General features: G+C 39.6%; 1 protein-coding gene across 1 annotated transcript; it reads left to right on the forward strand.

The window, feature by feature from the left end:
- Positions 1–2,131: 2,131 nt before the first annotated feature.
- On the forward strand, positions 2,132–13,927 carry LOC104381412 (cytosolic beta-glucosidase-like). The gene is given in 10 exon segments (XM_086612482.1): positions 2,132–2,158; positions 2,488–2,560; positions 6,445–6,672; positions 11,532–11,626; positions 12,414–12,475; positions 12,585–12,694; positions 12,697–12,739; positions 12,741–12,894; positions 12,896–12,964; positions 13,793–13,927. Coding segments are annotated over 10 exon segments (996 nt in total).
- The last annotated feature ends 295 nt before the right edge of the window (positions 13,928–14,222 follow it).

The following is a 14,222-nucleotide window of genomic DNA, read 5'->3' on the forward strand; positions in this document are numbered from 1 at the left end:
TTGGCTTGAGCTCTTTTAGTTACATATAGTCTCTGTCAGTGCAACTGTAAAAACTCTAAATCTAGTATAGCGAAAAATTGCCTCTAGGTAGAGCTGAGATCTCTTATAGTTTTGTACTTACATGTGTTAACAAAAACAATGGAACAGTGAAATACCGACATACAGATTGGGGTCAGGTTATTTATTAGATGTAGAGAAAATTATATGAGTAAGAAGGCAGGTGCATCCTAGAGGCCATGACATGCAGTGGGTCTAATGGAAATAAAATTATAAGTCCTGCTACTGCAACAAGGAGTGGGTTCATGAGTCCAGAAATACAACTAGAAGTGGGGTCACAAATCTAGAAATTGAATTGCCGGAAGAGTTTGAGATTAGCTGCTATAAATGCAGCTTCTCTGAATTTTGAAGCTCTGCATCTTTCAGTATCTGCCTACTTATCTGACATTGCCTGCTATCTCATTACTGTGAATCTACCTTAACCTCTGTGGCAAATTTTGTTCACTCTTCCCCAGACTGCTTATGGAATATTTTCCTCCCACTCAATCTCTCCTAAAACTCATCTCTGTCTCTGTTGATTCCTGCCAGGGAATCGGCAGTGACACTTTTTAGCCTTGTTTTTATGGTTAAGCGTTATTATGAAACTTTTTATTGGGTTTTTATTGCTACTGTCTCCTGTCTGCCCCTCTCCCCCTATTATTGAGTTACATATTTATTATATCTCTTGTGGAATTGAATTGTATGATTTTTCTGGGAAAAGATTTAATGTCACTTACATTTTCGAAGGTACCTACCAATAACATTTAATGATGTAAAAATATGCATAATTACTCTGGTTCATTAACATTATTAATCTTGATTTAAGATGTCCCTGATGAGTTTTACTGTTAACTGTCCAATGCTTACCTTCCTGTAAATGAAAGCCTGAGGAGGCTGCTTCAACCAGAGAACATTAACTAGTTCATTGCATCAGCTTTTAGTTATCTGTACAAAAACATAAGGGATCTGTATGTTTGCCTAGACCATGCGTCAGCGTGTGTTTTGGGAACAAGTTGGTATGTTGCGTCTCATTTCCCCCTTTGTTCCTTTGTATTCAAGGGGCTTTTACCTTTCCATTGAAAGACACTTGAGGAAATGCATGCCTGCTGTGAAAGCCTGATTTATTTTGCATTACATCGGCACTGTCTGGTTCTGCGATGTGCAACTTCGGAATTAAATCAGTTTGTCTGCATCTCTACTAAGGATTTTTTTTTTTTTTCCTAATAAGTTGACACTTTCATTGTATGTATTTCTGGCAAAAGTACGTGCATTAACTGTATGAGTGATCTTTTCTGTATATGTTAAGGTTTGTCTTATCTTTGTTATCAGAGAAAATATCACTTATATGTATACTGCTTTGCAGGAGTAGGTCCTCACCCAGAAAGATTTCAAAATCAAAAAGGTTCAAGAAGAGTACAGAAGAATAAAAAATAGTAGTGGTCATACATTATTGCCTATACGTGCAGATAGTGACCTTGACAAAAGCAGTGTAAATTTTATAATTCACGCTGAAATATTATAATAAATTGGCAAAAAATCTCGTGTAAGTAAAAAAAAAATAAAAAAGCCTCAGTAGTGCCATCTAGTGCACCAAGTGTTGTGGTTTGCTGGGAAGGGACAGTAAACAACTTTCAGCCCACCTCACCTGTTACGGCCGTACCCAGACTCTCCTCCTCCTGCTGCTCCCTTCCAGCCTGCTGACAGGAGAACAGTAACAGCATTGACAGAAGGTAGAGGAAGAGACCTGAGGGCTCTTTTGCAGATGCTTATTCTGGCACACATGCCATAAGGTTGTCATTGCTACTCTTGATAAAATGAGCATCCATGGAGTTTACAGAAGGAGAAAGATAGATGTTCTGTCTGTACCCTCATACAAATCTTCCTCTTCTACTCATTGATTTCCACTGCTAAACATGTAATGGCTAAAACATCCTTTCTCATCCACTGTAGGCCAATTAATTTCATGTTAGGAGAGAGAAGATGTAAACATGATGCTAGAAAAGAAGAGGTGCAGCTGGTTTTTGAGGCTTACTGAAAGGGTTGGAAATGACTTTTTGCCTGGTGGCTAAAGCATTTAGGTTAAATAGAGGGGTCCATGAAGTCCTTGGCTAGGAAGTGGGAGGTGAGAGGGAAGCAAAGGGGAACAGGGATCTGTTCTCTGTACTAATGCTTTGTACTAGGTGGAGCCCCTTTACTGTGACCTCCCTGGGCTTTTCCACTGCTGCCTTTCCCACTTTCACTGTTAGCTGACTCTCTGCTTTAATCTTGAGATATGCAAAGTGCATGGCTTGCCCTTCAGTGTGTGAAGCTGCACAGGGTTTATTTTTGTCTTCAGTATAGAACCTGCTTGTAACAAGTGGAAGAGTGATCGAGCCAAAAACCATTGTCTGCAAATGAAGCCCGCATCTCCATGGCATCGCATAATGCTGGGTGTTCGCCTGTCCTCTGCAGCTGGTGCCAGAGGATATTGCTTTTCCAGTTGGATTTGCTTGGGGTGCAGCTACAGCGGCATATCAAATTGAAGGTGTCAATTTGTAGCTATCAAAGTGTTAAGGAAGTTTTAAGTGAATGAAAAGTCTGGATCCAGGAAGAAGAGTGTTTGATTTTTGCCTCATTACCTAGATGCTTCATCTGATTCAAATCCGTGTAGCAGTTCTGTTTAAATACTCCTGGCCTGAGCAGTAAGAAGTGGATAAAAGATGTTTCAAATTTCAGAAATGTGTCTGAGTAATGGAAATGGAGGAGAAACTTTTCACTAGCTATTGAAAGTGGAGGGGGGGAAGCAGAAATAAGTAATTTTCCAACTAGTGCTTGAGTATTTCCTTTCTCTAGAGCTACAAGCCATAACCCCCCCCTACCTTTGTCCCTTCATAAATGTGCATTTAGAGACCTTTAAAATACATATAGATCTGATTTTCTCATATTATACACTGCAGCATACAGGCACTTAGCTCCCATTGATTTCAGTACCTAAATGGGAGCTGTAGATCTAAAATTGTCTTTGAGGATGTAGCCTTCAGTTCTTGGTTATTGCTGAAAGCGAGAGTACTTGCCCGTGCTTGGTACCTTTTAAACGAGCTCAGTTAGCTTCACCTAATAGACTGAACAGCTCACTGTTCCCAGGGAATCAATATTCTGGGCCAGATTCTAACTCCAGTCCTGCAATGAGCATTGCTCTACTAACTAATTTTTAAAATGTAAATTGTGTGTGCCTATAGAATGACATTATAATTTCCTGCCTTTTGAGTGGCTAGATGTGCAACTTTAATGTTCTCTTAATGCATTTTTAATGAGCTTTCCTAAGGCTTCTTAGTGGGAGAAATATAAAAAAAAAAATCTATAATGTGGTCTAGACGCTACTCAAATGACCCTTTTCCCACAGAAGTAAGAAACTCAACAGGGAATTCCTCCTCCTGAAAGCTTTGGAAGCTGTGCAGCTTCCAACTTAGAGGCAGCATGACTGAAGCAATAGTTCTTGTAGAGACCAAACTCAGTTGCTGCACATATCACAAGATACACAGTGGATGAGGCAAGGGCTGACAGGCTACTTTATTTTTTACTGTCAGCTATGTATTTATGCACAGCACAACCTTCTCCACTCTCTATATTTCAAAGTGCTAAAAAATCATACCAATTGTACTCTGCATGCTCAAAGTGCAGATTTCAAAGGTTCATGACTCAGTCAAATCAAAATCAATTTGCACCAGAACACTCAAAAGCACTTCTTCTTACTGAGGGCCATTTCTATGCTAAATTTCAACTCTCTGCTTGATTTTTTTTTTTTTTTGCAAGCAAGAGAGGGAAAAGTTGCAAAAAATTCTCAGAATGGTAAAAGTGGTTTTCTTCACCTCTTTCATATGCCAAATAGTTGAACTGCATTAGTTCAAACAAAATTTCACCTTTTGGGCAGAGACCAGGCCAAGAAAATTTCACTCCGCAAGGTGAAAGCACAGCTGCATTAGAAGAAAAGCTAACTTGGGAAAGTACATGAAAACTTAAATACTCTGATCAGTACCGTTCCTGCTTCACTAGCTTCACTTAAATGGAAAAGCGTTCTATCTTACTCCATTGTAATAATTGCAGAGAATAGGGAACATGCATCATGTTTCATGATGGTTTATATTAATAATCATTTGATGACGTTATGTGGTCGTTTGGTAGCTAAGTCCCACCGATGTGTTTGAAATGTAAAATCAGTTCCTCTTCATGGTTCCTTCCCGGCCCTGACACTCACTAAAACTCAGGATATGTCTACACCGTGATGGCTGTGTCGCGTGGAGGTTTCCAAGCGAGCTCAGAGGTGCAAGCTCAGTTCACTGAAGCAGAGCAGAGCTCTGTGCAGGCTAATTGTGGCTCAGCAGGATACCTTAGTGATTGTGGAGCTTTCTGTTGCCTTGGCTAGATTGCTTCCTACACTTTATTTAGCTGGCTCGGATACTCTGCGCTGTACGGAGGGGCTCTTTGAACGACGTGAGGAATGCTTGGAAGTGGGTCTGTTTGCCACAGCCCCCCGTCAGGGCTTTATAGTGGCTAATGACCACTGGAGTAGTACTGTCATACGCTGCTGAAAATCAAATGCGTCTCTCCCTCCTTCCTTCCCTCCCACCTCCTTTGCTGGGGGAAGGCAGACAAAAAAGGAATCATTCAATATCTGGGCTAGCTGCTGATTTTTAAATGAAGGTGTGTTAGCTGCCTGTTATGGCAGCTTTTGTCTTCCTTTCACTCCCACCATGGCGAAAAAGATGCAGGAAGCCTCCTCTTAACGGCTTCTAAATTCTAGGTACCACCAAAGAATTACTGTTATTTGTTATTTCCTGCCCTCCTCTAAAATGACTATTTATTTTGGCAGGCATATTCGAAATCAGAAGCAGGCTATAGAAAACTTTTACTACTATATTTTTCCGAGGGGCGTACAGAGAGAGCACAAAGTCTGTGATAAAATCGGAGATTAAGAAAAACTCGAACTGTCTGGATCTAAAATTTGACCTACTTTGAAGGTTGTCCCATATAAGAGTATAATTTACTGACCAACCAAATGTAGATGTATCGGTGTTCATGTGCTGCAATAAAATTCTGTAAAGAACATGAAATGTGACAATGATCTTTGAAAAGCTAGGTTATAGAAGTGATATTACAAATTTTAGTAATGCTTTAAATTAAGTGTCTTCAATATGCTTAACCTTGCATTAAACTTAGATTTAATAAGACAGATGTGTATTAAGTACTGAATATACTTAAGGGAGCAATCTTGTGTTGGCAGGGGATGGACTCAATGACCTCCTAATAGTTCTCCTCCATCTCTAATTTCTATGATACTAATTGATTATTAAAACACTTTTATTGAGGATTGATATGTAGCTATTATATAGTTATTAATCTTACAACCCAACTGATATTTAATTTATACACGATTTTAACACACAATGTCATTTAAGTTTTTAAAGAGTAACCCTGGAACATTACATTCACTGGGGCTCTGAAACATCTTGCTGGTAAATGAGGTTGGCCATTTTGGGATTATCTGAAATTTTATGATAAAATCACACTTTGCAGGGGTGTAAGTTTACAGAGCTCTCCACATTAAAATGAAATGTTTGTCTCAGCTACAGCATTGCTCTGGAAAGACAAAGAAGCTTGTTATGAAGAAAGGTGCATTTATGTGGTTTAAATACTATGTGATGCTAGTACTGCGATCTCAAACACCACCTAAATTTGGAATATTTTAAAGCTAATCTGTCTATCTCAATTTGGGAATTGCAAAGAAATTTCCCAAAACTGTGAAAGTAAAGAAAATGGTGCAGGGGTTTTGAACATTCAAAATTCATTTCTGTTAATGTTTGGCTAAGCAAAAAGCAGAAGTTTTGCAGAGCTGTGTTATTAATTCAGCTTGTATATGCCTAGGGCCATGGCTCATAATGGCATTCCTTTCTTTTTAACAGACTGTCAGGATTTTCAAAGGACATCCAGAAAGCCATAAGTGCCTATTTGTTGGAAGTGTTTCTCATACCCTGAAGGCTTTCTTTGATATGGACTGATCTTTTACATTTATGGATGGAAGTTGCATTAGAAAATGCCCTTTGTGAAAACCTGTAATATCGCAAGAGTTGCAAACATCTGATTTCTGGCTAAGGAAGTATGAAGAGTGTCAGAACTCTGAATGCTTTTTAAAACAGGATTTTCAAGTACTCAGCAGCAAGCAAAATACGAATAAATGCAAAACCTAATGCAAATATATACTATCATTCAAAAGTTCCTAATTATTTTAAATTATATAAGCTGGGAGGGAACAGTGCTCATTTTGCTCATAGGATTTTGAGAGATTTGTGCCTACTTTGTGATAAATATTTACATTCAACATATGCCTTTTGATGTCAAAAGTGTAATGACCAAGTTTTGTTTTTCGAGCAGAAGGCTGGAATGCAGATGGAAAGGGCCCTAATGTCTGGGACACATTCACCCATCAGGGAGGAGATCGAGTTTTCAAGAACCAGACTGGTGATGTAGCTTGTGGCAGCTACACTCTGTGGGAGGAAGATTTGAAATGTATCAAACAGCTTGGATTGACTCATTATCGCTTTTCTCTTTCCTGGTCACGTCTGTTACCTGATGGGACGACAGGTTTCATCAACCAGAAAGGCAATTGTTTCTTAAAAATAGAAGGTTGCAGCTTTAATTCAAGGTTATTGCTGCAGTCTGGCATAATTAATCCAGTATGCTATTCTGCAGTGTAGCTTTGAAATTGCAACTTTTTTCAGAGTAATTATGGGATGATTTTTTATAGGTTTGCAACAACTTACTAATTAATATTCTAGATCCCCTTGGATAGCACAATCTTTTGGGATAGGTTTAGTATTATGTTTCCTATGTATCTTTTGCTTACTCCAGTTTTTTTAATTGTAACTCTAAATTATTTTGCTTCATCAGAATGTTTATACTGACAAGGATCCTAGCTAAGAGGATATTTTTGGATGGCTTACGATAGGCAACTATTTTATTTGGCAAATGCATTTAGATATTTTATCAGTATGCTCTGATGTACTGAACTTCACATTGACTATTTTGCACTGAGAGAGACATACTTTTCTCAGATATTTTCTTTAGCAAATTAGAGAGGACTCTTCAGACTCAGCTAGGAGCTGTGCTTAGTTCTGTGATAAACACAGTACAGTCCCTGCTCTGAAGAGGAGAGTTTTCACAGTCTCAGCAGACAGTGTAAAAGTGAAAAGGGATACAGCACATAAACAAACTGGTCAGATTGCTAGAAGTCAAATATAAAACTTACACTTCTGATTTGTTTATTTTAATTCTGTTGGTATGGACTAGGGGAAAGAGTCACTCACTGACAGGAAAAAGACAGGAAACAGCAGCTTTGCCTTCAGAATGTAGGAAATGGAAGAAGGAAGAAATAAATAGAATTGTGAAGAATAAAAGCAACTGAAGCTGAACCAGAAAGGATGGGAGAATCAAAGTAGTTGCCTGAGGTCTCTTATACGCTGGGAGGATAATGTTCCAAGGAGAAAAAAGCAGAGTAGATTTGGATGAACCTCTGAATCTCGGTTCTGCCTCCTACTCTTCTGAATTTCAGTTCCACCAGGAAGATAGATACCTTTGTACTTCTGGGGAAGGCTACAAAGGAAAAAGATTTCTTAGAAAATGCTCTTCAGGTGATCCTGATCTGTGCTAGGAAGATGCCAGTAGAAGCAATATTTTTCTGCAGAATTTTGGTCATGTAGAGTTTGACTGTTCAATAGGCAGCAGCCCATCCTCTGCATCCTGCAGATTATGGTTTTCACCAGAGAGTGAAGGAGCCTTTTTTTCAAGAACTCAGAAAGTAGGGGCTGGTGAATCTGCTGTAAACAGACCAACCAGCCGTTTTCCCCTGCAGAGCACGACTGCAAAACCCGTGCCAGCATCCCAGAGAGGCTTGAATGGAAGCCTTTCCTTTGCCACCAAAATTTACAATATGCAACCCACTTTCACTGGCACAGCTTGCCCTTCCCTAGGAACACTTTTTGTGGTGTGTTGAATTTAAATTTGGCTGAGTCCTTGTGGTTTCTTTCCTGCACTGATATTCTTTCAGCTGGGGCTGCAGGCGCTGTACAACCCCATGGAGCTGCCTACTGAACGGGCTTTGTTATTTAGATGTTAGAATGGGAGATAGCAAGCAGACGTTCGGAATGCTCTTGGTAAGGAAAGCTAACATTTTGACAAAACTCAGCTGTAATTTCAGAAAATGTTCACTTGATCCCCGGTATAAGCAGTTGCCTGATTAATATTATGAACTTTACATTTAGCAAAAGGGCATTGGAGGAGCTCCAAGTAGGCCAGCTTTCATTAGGCAGGAGTTCACTTCTCTTGTGCAGTGATCTGTTGAAGCAATTGTAACTGCATAGCATGGAAAGGCCATCATCTTCTATATAAACATTTTTACAAAGAGCATGTGAAGAATTAGAAAGCTTAGAGCAATGTCCTTTCAAATAAAATCATTCACACCAACTGATTCGCTACCAATTTCACACCTAAGACGTAGGACATTTGAAAACCTTTAAAACCATTCTGTTTCCATCTCCGTGGGGGTGGGTGTCTTTTAAAGTAGCGATGTTGTAGGTGTATTGTTTCTAAGACATGTCAGGTTTTAGGTTAAAACTCACACCAAGTTTCTTTTTAAAGTATTTTTGTACAATTGTTTTTACCTTAGGTGCCCTGAGCAGAACACCTTAGCTGCTAAACACTGGGTGTCAGTGTAGGGGGAGACAGAAGTAGCAGACGTGGGGGTATTGGGTCTGGGAGAGTTTGATGTTATGCCTCACTCCAGCATGAAGGTAGGGAATCGGGATGGGGACAGAAGATGACAGAAAGGAGAAAAGAACAATCCTTCACTTTCCAGTGACAAAGTGCTCCTTAATGTCTGTAATCCCAAAATTCTGGGATGTCTCCACAGAATCCTTATATACACACTTTCTTGGAAGAATGTTTTCTTCCATATTTCTCTTTGAGCTGACCCACAGATATGGCCATAGAAACTAGATGAATCTGCTTTGGAAGGTATAAGACAATCTGGAAATTTGACTTGACATTTACGTTTTTAAGGGATGCAGTTCTATTTCTCTTTGTTTCCTAACACAAAGCGTAAATCTTTTCCAATATTGGTATTTAATTGAGATGTAAAAAACGCATGATAGCTGGTTGCACTTAAATGTTATAAATTATACTAAGTAATTTATAATCTGAAAATTACAATGGGAAATGCTAGTGTCTTCCAGGCAAGCATTATTCTGAATATGATAGAACAGGATCCTGTACCAGCAAAGGATTTATTTTTTTCCAGTTTAAGCTTGTGTAGTAAATCTTGCAGTCCCACCAGCAAACGGTTAACACACTCCCAGTCCCACTGAAGTCAAACAGGACCCTGTTCAGAAGTAACAGTAGCGAACTGTATTTCTGGTGCTGCATTCAGAAGGAAAAGCAAACTACCTGCAAGATTTATTGCAAACTACTTTGTAAACAAACTTACTGAGTCTTGCTATGCTAAAGGATATGTATGCACCTGTTTGTTTACAAAAAGGCACCATCTAAATCTGGGGTTCATAATTGATTGCTGACGTGAATGTTGTCTTAAAAAAGCCATTTGATGGAAATCCTTATGATCAGTCGGTTGAATTTAGGATAATTTGAAGTCTATCACTGCCCTTTTAAGAACAAGGTAGTATGGGGTTCTGTGTTGGCATTTTTAAATATCAATACACAGCAAGCTGAACCTGAAAATACCAGGGAAGTTATAGCACAATATAGTACAGACATACTCACTAATGAACAATTTTCTTGCTTTCGATTAAGCAAAATCTCTGGTTCAGAAACTGTTAAGAGTAAGAATCTAAACCACACATAACCTCCTAAGTGTACATTTTGTTAACCTTTGCAACATCATCTTCCTCCTCCTCCTTTGTACTGTGTTCTCAACTTCTTTAGACCCGGGTTTCACTACAGCAGGGCCTTGGGACATTTTATAAGCACCTATGTCTTATTAGGATATATGGCAGTCTAAGACCCATGAAATTTTTATGAATTTTAGGTTTCTAAGGTTCTTGAACACTTTGGTATATTTAGGCTGAGCCTCTGAAGCAAAGGCTGACTGATTTTTACATCCCACCAGCATGATGGAGACCTATTCCTGCCTGGAGCCTCTCAGCTTAACAAGTGATAATTCAAGGTCACTGTTGGCCTGTTTCAATTACCACACTAAACCAGATAGTTCAAGTAAAAGAGCAAGCTAATTAATACTCTTTGAAACAGAGCTTGTGATATGTTTTGCAATATCTAGTGTTTTCAGAATGTTTAAAAGCAATGTAGTTGTGTTTGGATATAAGCAAAATTAAAAATGCCTATATAAGAGCTTAAAGTACCCTGATATTTAAACTTACAGTGACCTCTCAGCAGCGCAAAAATAGTCCTCCAGGAAACATATTCATGTCAGCCTCTGCTAAATCTGAACAGAAGGTGAATTCCTTTTAAGCCTCTAGAAATACATTCTCAGTACTGGCCAGCTTTAACAACACATCCAGGAAATCAAAGTTGATCTCTGTCTTATCAAGGGGGGACATGAAAGATTGGAAGTCATGAGCTTTTAGAGAGGTGAGCTAATTCCTTCTTGCGGTTAGAGGGACCGAGTGGTTTGCAGTAGTGGCAGCATAAAAGAGAGTCAGTTTCTTGGATAAACTATTGCCAAGCCATTCAAGTTGGTGGCTACAGAGACTGGTGTCCTAAACTCCATGTAAAATATAGCGGAGCCCAATGAAAAGCCTCAAATGTCACATAGATCTGGTAAGACACCCCAGCTAATGAGAGTAGCATTGAATTCACAACATTGCAAAATATTAACTGCATTGACAGCGTCTTCTTTGTCTTGATGCTGGCACAGACAGTGATGGGAAATGGAACAGTCTAGAGGAAACAGCTTACCCAGCTAATCAAGTTCAAATCGTAAAAGATCAGTTTAGTTACCTTGTAGTGTGTGGCACTAAACTTTTTAAAAGACACAGTTCTCAAGGAGATAAATGCTTTCATTAGAACAAATCTACCAGTCAGGCTCTCAAGTGTCAGGAATTTTCCAACACGCTTTCATCTTGCACATGCAGCCAGGCTGCCATTCAGGCATTTAAATGAAAGGATTATATTTTCATGTGACCAGCACCCATCAGAATTATGTTTCTCCTGGGGAGTTGCTGTCCACTGATCTATTTTGAAAATTTGCATCCTCATTTCATTTTATGTGCCTGGTTGGAAGATTTTGTGTGCTGAGCATTTTTGCCAACTCTGGGGTCTTGTAACAGTAGTCAGCAAGCAGTTGAGAGGAAATATTTGCATCTTATAACAGAGAAAATGTGCAGTGAGGTTTCTTCATGTGTTAAAATGTAATAAAGTTAAGTTAACCCTTTTTTGTTTCTTTCAATATTTTCAGGAGTCAACTATTAAAGAAAAAGCATTAATAACCTGAGAAATGTCATCCTGCTCTCTATATCACTTTGGCTTACCTCAGTCCTCAGAAGGTGAAGGTGACTAAAGACCTGAAAAGATCGTTGAGAGCTTTGATGTTATCATAGAATCATAGAATGGTTTGGTTTGGAAGGTACCTTAAAAATTATCTAGTTCCAACCCCCCTGCCACGGGCAGGGACACCTTCCACTAGAACAGGCTGCTCAAAGCCCCATCCAGCCTGGCCTTGAACACTTCCAGGGATGGGGCATCCACAACTTCTCTGGGTAACTTGTTCCACGGCCTCACCATCTTCAGAGTGAAGAATATCTTCCTTACATCTAATTTAAACCTACCCTCTTTCAGTTTAAAGCCATTGCCCCTTGTCCTATCACTACATGCCCTTGGAAAAAGTCCCTCTCCAGCTTTCCTTGTAGGCCCCATTTAAGTACTGGAAAGCTGCAATAAGATCACCCCAGAGCCTTCTCTTCTCCAGGCTGAACAGCCTCAACTCTCTCAGTCTGTCTGCATAGGAGAGGTGTTCCAGCCCTCGGATCATCTTCGTGGCCCTCCTCTGGACTCGTTCCAGCAGCTCCATGTTCTATGTTGGAGCCCTAGAGCTGAACGCAGTATTCCAGGTTGAATCTCATGAGAGCAGAGTAGAGGGACAGAATCACCTCCCTTAACCTGCTGGCCATGCTTCTTTGGTTGGCATGGATATGGTTGGCTTTCTGGGCTGCCAGCGCCCATTGCTGGCTGATGTTGAGCTTCTTATCAGCCAACACCCTTAAGTCCTTCTCCTCAGGGCTACTCTCAATCCATTCACTGCCCAGCCTGTACTTGTGCTTGGGATTGCCCCGACACATGTGCAAGACTTTGCACTTGGCCTTGTCAAACTTCATCAGGTTTGCACAGGCCCACCCCTCGATCCTGTAAAGGTCTCTCTGGATGGCATCCCTTCCCTTCAGTGCATCCCAGGCATGGTATCCCTTCCCTCCATATTCATGTGAAGTATTGCTTCAGAACAGTTAGAGACTGAGTGATGGCTATTAATGAGCCTTATGTTGTTGCTACAGGTGGTTGTTAAAAAGGTATAGCCCCAGGATTGGTACCAGACCTTACAAGGCAGTTTATAGTGTGATAAAACCTTGTGCTAAAGCCTGACACAGTTGCAATAAGATATTCAGAGAAAACAACGTGGACTTGTGTCCATAGCTCTGAACTCAGATTGGTAGAACCTCTATGAATACTGTAGCAGATCAAAAAGCAACTAAAAGATGCCTGCCCTTTACCTTAGACGAGTTTGTCAGGATAATATTTACTGATGTTGAATATCCAGTCATCATGAAGTCCTGGATTTCTGCAGTGCATTCAAAGCAGGATTACTTATAATCCAAGGCTTCCGGAATTTACTAAAAAAGAAAAAACAATGATCATGGGTACGGCTGACTTCTTTGCTCTGAACTGTTACACTTAAGACCAAGAAAATGTAGACAAGCAGCTAAGGGTTTCAGTGGACCGTGAAGCTGAGCAAATAATGGATCCTTCTCCGCCTGTGGCAACTGGGAGTTTGGCTGGCTGTAGTACCGTGGGGTTTACACTGACTTGTGTGTTATATCAAGGAATGACCTAAGGCTCATAGGACCATTTTACCACTACTAGCTGATCAGTGAAGGGATCTGAGAATCCAATGAGTAATACTAGTGATTTGAGTTTTTTTGAGGAGCCCATCTGGATGGCATCAGACACTGTACAAGATAAAATAAACAAGTCACCTTGGGATTCTTAATTTAATTTTTGCATGCTGGCTCTAAAGAGTAGAAGCCTTAGTGTTTTCCTATTGCCTTTGTACTTGATAGCTATTTTACAGTTTGAAATGACACACCAGTGTTGTATCATCTTTTGAACTCCAGAAATGATCTTTCTGATGCCAGCAGTAAGGCTTTCCTGGCATGCATCTGCTCCTGGCAGTCAGACATGTAGTGACTGCCAGTACCAAGGGGTTAAGGAGCAGTGACAATAAGCAGATGCTAATACAGGAAAGATATTTTAGTCTTCTCATTAAAATAAGTCATTTCACTGTCTTCATGGATATTTGCACAGTTTTGCTTTTCCATTGTTAGTCATAAAAGGTCAGCTCATGGAAAATTAAGTTAATAGGGTCAGTGCAATTTGATGAAAACTAGTTTTAGTTTGTAGCTTAGAAAAGATAGAGGGTAATGCATCTGATTTTATGGGCTTTCTTACATCTGTTCTGAGTAAAACTTCTGCTCTCTTGTTCTAGGATACATGTAATAACCCTATAATTTACATCAGTGAGAATGGGTTTTCCCAAAGTGACCCTGCTCTACTTGATGACAGTCAACGATGGGAGTATTTCAGGCTGATTTTACAGGAAATTTTAAAAAGTACCATTTAAAATGATGAAAGATCAATTGTGCAAACTTAATATAATTTTACTTGGTGCTTATTTGCATTCAGCAATGACCAATGATTCTGGAAGTTAAAAATGATGTAAATCAGAGTAAAGTGATGTGATTAGAAAAAAAAAATCTGTTTAGCTGAAAGGAAAGCAAGTAGTTTTAATTTTGCTCCTGCATCTTGGGGTGGAAACAGATTAAAAGATGCTCCATACATACATTATTTCTAAACTCAGTTTTGTAGAGTCATAGTTCTTCGTCGAGCAAAGCAACCACATTGATCTTCAAAAGTGC

This window comes from Tauraco erythrolophus, chromosome 5 (assembly GCF_009769465.1).
Source record: "Tauraco erythrolophus isolate bTauEry1 chromosome 5, bTauEry1.pri, whole genome shotgun sequence".
Lineage (NCBI taxonomy): Eukaryota > Metazoa > Chordata > Aves > Musophagiformes > Musophagidae > Tauraco > Tauraco erythrolophus.